General features: G+C 36.2%; 1 protein-coding gene across 1 annotated transcript; it reads right to left on the bottom strand.

Moving 5' to 3' along the window:
• On the bottom strand, window positions 1128–5546 carry LOC107613288. Its single transcript, XM_016315224.2, has 2 exons — window positions 5169–5546; window positions 1128–5074 (listed from the first exon to the last, which is right to left on the bottom strand). The coding sequence occupies exons 1-2, from the start codon at window positions 5170–5172 to the stop codon at window positions 4572–4574; spliced, it is 507 nt and encodes a 168-aa protein (XP_016170710.1). The 5' UTR covers window positions 5173–5546; the 3' UTR covers window positions 1128–4571.

The following is a 9606-nucleotide window of genomic DNA, read 5'->3' as shown; positions in this document are numbered from 1 at the left end:
AATTAAATAGTAACCACCATCCATGCTTTCAAGCCTCAGAGAGAAGACTCAGCATTCATTATGAATTCTCTCTTACCACTTTCATTCCTAGGTTCACATTTTATTTTCTTCTGCTTTAACTAACTTTTCCCATCAAAGTTCTACTAGAGTACTCTATTAGCACCACAAGGAGGCTTTCTGATTCTTTTGTGACTTTGGCTTAGATCCTTACCGGTCGCATCTTCATGGCCTTATTTAGTTTCAGTATTGTTGCTCGGCCTTGTGAGGGGCTTGCATCAGTACTACTACTACCTTGGCTTAATTTTCTATTATTTAAGAAAAAGGCATATAAGTCTCTCTCTTCATGTTTTATTTTGTGAGCTCTAATAATTTATATTCTTGCATTACCCTTTATTATCATACATATCAATCCTTAATTCTCTATGTGGAAGCCTTTTAGTCCACTTTGGGTAGAGACAAGCCATGGTTGATGAACTTTACCACTATTGACTATCAATAAGTAGTGGTACTTAGTCAGAAATTGTCTTGCATAAAGAAAAAGTCTTTCATAGTTTCTAAAATGTGATATTTAAAAATAGGTTACACAAATTACAAATGTGATATTTGTAGATTATATTTACTCAAAATATACGTTAGTTTGGATGTCGCGTTTTTTACCGACTGAAACACGTCAATCATCTTGTCGCTTTTTTTGTTGGAGAGGGATTATAGAATTCGTGCCGCGTGTGCCCTCTGTCTTCTTGTTCACAACTGATGCATGCTTCTCCTCTCCCATGTGCATGTTTGACGTCTCTGCTCTAGTGAAAATTTGGCCGAAAAAAAAATTCAAATGTTAAATTGAAATTTTCTGAAAAACAATAGAAAATTTCAAAAAATAAATAATGGGCTAATGAAAAAATGACTAAAGAAGTCAGTATATAAAGACGGAGTAGCAAAGGAAGGGTTGGAGCATAAGAATAGGAATTTTGTTTTATTATTTTTTTTTTTTTTTGTGGAGAAAAAAAGAGGGGTCAACGACCCCAACAGGAGAGGAAAACAACAAAAAGAAAGAAAAAATACACCAAACTATAAGAAAAAAACACCACCTAAAGAGTCCCTCTCAATCTAAGAGAACCCATACAATCAGAAGAAAGAGCATTGAATATGTCAAGGATAGAATCTTCGAGGATGTGGAGATCCAGCGACATTGATTGCCCCTTCTTTGCTAGAATGTCCGCTACTAAATTTGCTACGCGGAGAGTGTGGTTCCAATTCACCTGTTGGATGCGACTTGATAAGATTCGGATTTCTTGTACAAGCGATGCACAAGAGTGAAGGGCAGGGCATCCATATTTAATGAAGTTGATAGCAGTGAGAGAATCTCATTCCATGATAACATGGTTCCAGTTGTGAGTGATGGCCAGTTGGAGTCCTTTAATGACCCCCCATAATTCTGCATGCATAATAGAACAATTTTCAATATTACATGTGAACGCCTTTAGAAATTTGCCTAAATAATTTCGGACAACTCCGCCACAAATAGCATTGTTGTTGATGGAAAAGTATGAACCATCAACGTTAATCTTGATTATACTGTCAGGAGGGGGATACCAACGAACAAGACAACCTGTGGAATTAGTGACTTGCTTTGGTATGATGAGGTTATGCAAGGCTCTTTTTATCTCAGAGCTCCTCACTTTAATGGACTCTGCCACGGCTGCTGGGTGAGTGACAATTCCTTTAAATTAAAGATAAATTTGTTGCGGAAGTACCATAGGGAGGAAATCGCAACCCCAAAGGTGTAAGGCCAATCATTTGTCTTGGAGAGGTTGTAAATGAGCCAATCGTGTCCGCCAAGATTGTAAAACTCTTTCACTTGGTCTTTGGGTTGAAGAGATTGCCATACAAGAGAGGCAAAGGAACAGTCTCTTAGCACATGTAGACTTGTTTTCTCATTTATGTGACATCTTGGACACTGATCATTGTGTGTTAGGTGTCTTCGTTTTCTCTCTATGTTGGTCAAGATAGCATCATGCGCTACCAGCCAGATGAAGGATTTAATCCTTTCAAGTCCCTTCCAACTCCATGCAAGCTTGAACACTCGATCATGTGACACCTGGTCATTTTGAATGACGTGGTAGGCTGTTTTTAAGCTGAATGATTCGTCCGAAGAGGGAGCCCAGGCTACATAATCCTCCGCTCTCCAAGGGGATGGTGGAACAAGGCTCATTATCTTGCTAATCACATCATCTGGCAGCCACTCCTTTAATCTGATAACGTCCCAGCCGCCTGAAGCCGAAAGGACATCAATTAGAGATATATTTAAATCGACTTCATTAATTACCTGTAATGTTTGTTGGCTCAATCTTCCAATGTTTGGGATCCAGTTATGTGTCCAGAACTTAATTTGAGAGCCATCACCAACTCTCCACACCATATTCTTTTCCACATCTTCCCAAGCTAAGCAGATCCCCTTCCAAAGGTTTGAATCACTGCGTCTTCTCTCAACTTGTGGAATAATGTCATTGCCACATTTGTATTTTGCTCTGAGAACTCTTGCCCATAAGGAATCTTTGCTTTCAATAAGCCCCCAACCAGCTTTCATCATATACGCGTGGTTTAGGTCCTTTGCATGCCGCAGTCCTAGACCTCCCGACTGTTTTGCTTTAGTTATGGTGTTCCAATTCAGCAGATGCACTTTTTTTGAGTTGTCTGTCTCACCCCAAATGAAAGTTCCTGCATTTACGGTCAATAGCATTACAAGTAGATATAGATAAAATAGCAGATTGCATTGTATATGTAGGAATAGAAGATAGAGTTGATTTCACCAGAGTAGTTCTTCCTGCGAGAGAGAGGGAAGACGCTTTCCAACTGTTAAGCCTTGCATTTAGCTTGCTTTCAATCTCTTTATATGTATTTTTGGTGACCCTTGAATGAATTGTTGGAACACCTAAGTACTTTCCAAGATCCTCAGTTCTTGCGAACTGTAGCTTATCACTAATCTCAGATCTAATGTTGTGACCGACATTCTTGGAGAAGAAGATCCTCGTTTTATCCTTGCTAACACGCTGTCCTGAACTAGCACAAAACACTTCCAAGACTCTATGGATGACATCAGCCTGCTCCATATTCGCTTCAGCAAACAGAATAAGATCGTCTACAAAGCAAAGGTGGGAAAGCACAGGGCCGTCCTTGTTGAGCCTAATAGGCTTCCAAAAATTGTTGTCAACCACCGCTTGAATAAGGTGAGATAGCCTTTCTAGGCATAGAACAAAAATATATGGAGACATTGGATCCCCTTGGCGAATGCCTCTGGTGGGACGGAATTCATCCAGTGTCTCTCCATTCCAAAGCAATCTCATTTTGGTGGTTGAGATGCATGAACAGATCAACTCAATGAGATGAGAGGGGAAGCCAATATCAATAAGAGTTTCTTTAATAAAAGTCCATTTGAGTCTGTCGTATGCCTTTTCTAGGTCAACCTTGATAGCCATCCAACCCTTGTTGCCTTTCTTACTTCTCATAGAATGTATGACCTCCTGTGCAATAATGATATTATCAGAACTCTGCCTTCCGGGAACAAAACTGCATTAGTTTGGGCTAACTAATTTCTCCATAATTTTCCTGAGCCGCATGGAGATGATCTTGGTCACCATCTTATAAGAAACATTGCAAAGACTTATTGGGCGCATTTGTTTCAGATTGACAACTGGCTCCACTTTTAGGATAAATGTAATTAGAGTCTCATTAATATCTTCCACCTGCTCAGGATGGCTAAAAATATTCACAATTAAAAAATACAGATCAGCCCCAACTTTATCCCATTAACTCTGGTAAAAAATAGCATGTATACCATCAATACCGGGTGCTTTCAAGCCCCCCATTTTAAAAATAGCCTCTTTTATTTTCATATGAGTTACCCTGCCCCCTATGATATTTATATCATCATGGTTAAGAGTAGGAAAAGAGTTATTCATAATATATGGAATATCAGGGCAATCATCATTGAATAAATCAATATAAAAAGCAGTTGCCATTTGTTCTAAAGCAAGTTTATCAGATACCCAGTTACCATCATGATCTTGGAGGGACTCTATTCTGTTCTTCCTTCTCCTTGCCATGGTGGATCCATGAAAGTATTTCGTGTTGTGATCCCCGCACTAAATCCACTTGACTCTTGACTTCTGAAACCACAGAATTTCTTCTTGAGCCAGAATCTCTTCATACTCTCTCCAAAGGTTAGCCTGAAGCTTATGGAGATATGAGGAATTGTTGATTTGTAATTTATTTGAAATTCCTTGTAGCCTGCGCAAAATCTTACTCTTTCTTTTAAGAATATTTTCAAACACATCAGTATTCCATTTTTTTAGGCTTGTCCTAAAAGCATTCAGACCGTTATTCCAAGAATCTTCTATCTTCCAATTACTATTAACCATATGGGTGAAATCCGGATGTGATAGCCAAGCTGCTTGAAACCTAAAAGGGAGTCTTTGTTTGGTCTCTTGTCGATCATTTGCTAAGTGGAGACATAAGGGGGAGTGGTCCGATTTGAGGCCAGGCAAGTGTTTGATGTGAGCAGTAGGGAAGATGATCTACCAATCAAGGTTGCTCAAGCCACGGTCGAGACTCTCAACCAAGTTTCCACGCTTCCAAGTAAACGGCCATCCCGAGTACCCCAAATCAAGAAGGCCACAATCAGATACGCAGGCTTGAAAATCAGGGCATGCTCCTCTGCTGTTGCTATTGGACCCATCGTGACGCTCATGATCATGTAACAGGGCATTAAAGTCTCCAATAAGGCACCACGGCAAGTTAATCTCATTGTGTATCGATCTAATATCATCCCATAGGTAGTTCCGATTAATTCTCTGGGGACTGCCATAAATCGCTGTTAAAAAATAGTATGGCGAGGACCCAGACTTGACTTTCATATGCACCATCTGAGAATTGTGAGCAAGAATATCAACCTTCCATTTGCTGCTATCCCATAGACACCAAATACCACCAGATTGACCTCTTGCTTCCTTAATAAAATGACCATCGAAACCCATTTTTTTCCAAACCGCTTCACCTCGTTGCCCACTGATATGAGTTTCTAATAAAATGCAGAAACTAGCATTAAACTCTTTGTTGATATCTTTGATGAAGTTCATGGATAACTAGACAAGGAGAGACAGAGGGTAACTAACCCATTATTGAACCTGGGCAAATACCCTGTGCCCATTACTTGATGAGTGTATCACCACATCCTCCATGAGTTGATCAGGTGGCTTTTCCTTTGGATTTTTTGGGTTCCTGCTATCGGGAGATGGACCTCTCTCTTTTGCAATCTGGCCAGGGACTTGGGTGATGAAACTGTTTGTCACAACATGTGATTCCATGAACTTTTCATGTGTTTTGGATTCTTCGTAGATCTTCCACTGCTCCTTTTGGATTCTTCTCATATCTTCAAGCATTTCAAGTTCCATGGCAACAACATTAGGATCCCTAGAGGAGGAAATTCCATGTTTTGAAATTGCCAATTGGGGCTCCGAAGTGGCATGTTCTTGTTCGGTCTTCTTAAAAGAAACATTAGTTCCTTTTTCAACTTTAGTGGGCCTATCTTTTATAAGTGTGCCTTTTTTATTCACCTTCCCAGCTCCTTGTCTTAAGATCTTGCCATGGGCTTTTATGAATGGCCCATTTTCTTTTTGTTTAGCTTGCTGATGGGCCCTTTTTTTTATAATGCTTGGTTGGTCATTTCCTTTAGATTTGTTATTGCCATGCAATCCTTGCATATTATCCAAACCTTCCTCCAATAGAACATTGAATCTGGACCCTGATTCTTCTCCCTGGATAGTGCTATTATATTCTCCTTCCATATTATTTAAGGATTCCTTGCCATAATAATTACTCTTTTGGTTAGTCGCAAATCTCTTCGATTTCCTTCTAAATTGTTTCCTTACCATCATCCAGGGCCCAAAATTTGGGGGCTTTGATCATATCTCCTTTGATTTTGTTCACCAAATTTTATGCTATTTTCATTTTGGTCCTCAATCAATGCAATGATATTCTGTTCATAGGATCTGCTCCCGTCTCCCCCGGACCCCGAAACGCCACATCCTTCCTCCATATCCTCTGTCGGTTCACTACATTGTTCTGAACGGTGACCATAAAGACCGCACTTGAAGCAAATAAGATGTAGACCTTCATACTCAATATTGAGAATACTCCCAAGAACAGAAATTTTGGGGACTAGCTTTTTAGTGAGGTCAATCTTAACACATATTCTGGCAAACCTTCCTCTCGAATACATAGACGTAGCTCTATCTATTTTCAACATCGTACCAATGGTCGATCCCACTCTCCATAGAAAGCGATGGTTGTACAACTCGATCGGGAGATTCGGTATGCGTATCCAAGCTGCTATTTTGCGAACTGCTTTCTCAGATTCCAGAAAAAAAGGCCTTCAACGTTGGACAATTAAATAATGCCCAGAATCCAAGGTCCTCCCGTCAGTGCATGCGAATAGTCATCTTCATCTGAAAAATAAACCAAAAAATAATCACGGTCCATATCAATAACATTAATCGTACCTTTTTTGACCCAGTCTCTTTTTAAACGTTGCTCCATGAAGCCTAAGTTGACTCTCTTTCCCAAGACTTTTACGATGAGGGATGCTCACCACGGTTTGCACCATTCCTCGAATTCTTCTTGGGTTACTTTGATAGTGGGGCAAGGATTAAAGGATTTCTCCTTGTCAGAGTGATCGTCACTATCTTTATACTATCTATCCTCCTCGGAGAATCTTCATCCGTTTGTTCATGAAGATCCATATCATCTTCCATTATAGAACCAGATGGTTTCAGCAAAGATTCCTTGTATGTAGCTTTGGGCCTCACTACGGCATTCTCAGTGTTCTCATGGGGAATCTCCATATCATCCCTTGATTCAAATCCATTTCGTCGCGTGTTTTAACTTTTTTGGTGCTGCGTTGCACCAGATCTTCTTCCTCCGTTGAAACACTAGGAGAATTCTCTAAGGATTCCATTTTTGAATCATTAATCTACTTAATATACTAAAATTGGGTTTTCCCCCAATTAATAAAGGTGAGGTGTCAATCTCTCATGACTCCGTTTTTCCTCCAAAATGAACTTTCCTATTCTCTATTCTAAATTATTTTATAAAAAATATCTTTATTATAATTAATATTTAATGAATAATACATAATTATACTAATTTAGAAACATAAATAAATATCAAATTCTATTCCAAATATAAAAATATAAAATTTTATTTCTTCCATTTTTATTTTACTACTATAAAAGACCATATATGCTAGAAGAAAATATCATTCATTTACCAATTACTCTTTCATTAGGTAGCTTTTACAACAATTCTTTTTCTTCCTATGAGGCGTTGTCGCAAGAAGTCAACTATCGTGGACACAAACCACCACACACTCTTCAACTCCCGTGCTCATCATTCAGAGCAATATATGATATATTATCCATGAAGCATTTATAGACCATGGTGTTATCATGTATGCATAAATAAAAAAAATTCCATAATTAAGCTTAAGTCATTTACCTGTTTGTGTGGTATATTATAGTGTGAAATTACTTTCAATTTATGTTGTGCAATGATATTATAGTTTAATTTAAGCTTTTGTTTTAGAACTGTATTATGATTTTATCTCATTATTTTCTCTTAGATATCAAGTTGATGTATTTTTATTTATTATTATTGAAACAGATGTGATATAAAATTTGTAAAAAAAATAAAACTCTCTCACTTAATTTATTTTATTGTAGTCTTTTATCTCTTCTATTTCTTTTTATTTTCTTCTTATTCATTTTATTTTTTTTAAATATCATATAATTTATTATAATTTATACCAATTAATTAATTATAATTCATTATATCACTAAAAGGTAGTGAAATTCTATTGATATTGAAATAAAGTTGCAAAAAAGTCCATAGAGTAGAATAAATAAAATAATGTGATACCCACATTACAACATCCAAATGAAACAACCTAAGATAAAAAATGTTTGTCTTTCTCTTTCTCGCCGTCTATTATGTTATCGATTCTATTATATAAAAATCGATTTTTTACATTTAATGATAGAGTCAACGTAGCATGTTTCTGAGAGTGTTTCTTAATTTATTTTGTTTAACTCATTAAATACAATTCATTATGATGCATTAATTATATCAACTAATTGATTTGATTAGATATTTAAGTATCACACAATTTAAAATTATGTATATTGATTTGATTTTTATGATATATAAATTTAAGGAATAAAATAAAATAATATAATTTATTACTTATTTAATTTGAACTGAAACGAAGGAAAACCGGGGATATATGATTAGAGAAAAATATATAATAACGAGAAATATACTAAAACTGGATTTTTCCTCCAACTAATAAAAGTGAGGTGTCAATTTCTCATGAATTCATTTTTCCTCTAAAATGAAATCACTACTTCCTCTTCTAAATTTATTTTAGAAAAATATCTTTATTATAATTATATTACAATTAACATTTAACGAATAATGCATGATTATACTAATTTAGGAAAATATCTTTATTATAATTATATAAAATCAATATTTAATATATTATAAACTATAATAAAAGTGAAGTGTCAATTACTCATGAATTTGTTTTCCCTCCAAAATGAAAGCACTATTCTCTCTTCTAAATTTATTTTAAAAAAATATCTTTATTATAATTATATTACAATATTACAATTATATTATAAGCAGCATTTAATGAATAATGCATAATTATAGTAATTTAGAAAAATAAAATAAAGTCCAGTAATTTATCTTTCAACTGCACACATATGTAGAATAACTTTTAAGAAGGAGTCACGTATAATAAATATGGTCGATGATTGTAAAACTGTATACTAACATTGATATAATATTATTTCAGGTATATGTTTTGCAGGTATCAAAGAAAAGTGTTGAGTTATTTTTTAGTGGGTTTAAATTATTTATTGTTTATTAGAGAATTTTGTGCATTAGAATTGTCTAATAATTTATTATTTATTTTGAACTGATTTTGATATGTTCTTACTTGACAGCAGAGCACGCGCTATTATACTTGTAGGGAATTAAAATAGGGAGTTTGTTTTGAGAATAAGAAATACGCAGAATGTGAGAGAGCTTTTTTAATTAAATTTAAATAATATCCCGTCGACGATGTAATAAATGCGATATAATGATTGAAGTAGAACAACATATTAAATGAGTGCGTGGAGTTAAAATAAGTAATATTTTATAGGTTTTTAAACATTATTATTGAATTTTTTATGTAATTATCGTAATAGTCGTTTTTTTGAAAAATTATTTATATGGATTAACATCTTACAAGTTTGTTCCATATATGTATTGGAAAGATACTGTTATGGCCTGGCCCAAACTCACGCGGGTTAACTCGACCCGAGTTCCCGCCGGCCCAACAACGCGCCCTCCACTCGATCCGGACACGCGTCCCGTACGGCTTGCACACAGTCGTGGGATGACACCCTTGAGGGTATGGGCCTGACTACTGGAAGGGCCCACTACTGACATGTATATAAGGGGGAGACTGGCTCTCCCCCCGAGGTACGTCACATTCTTACGCCACCT

This window comes from Arachis ipaensis, chromosome B08, assembly GCF_000816755.2.
Source record: "Arachis ipaensis cultivar K30076 chromosome B08, Araip1.1, whole genome shotgun sequence".
In the NCBI taxonomy this organism is placed as follows: Eukaryota; Viridiplantae; Streptophyta; class Magnoliopsida; order Fabales; family Fabaceae; genus Arachis; species Arachis ipaensis.
This window is presented reverse-complemented; position numbering and strand designations above follow the sequence as displayed.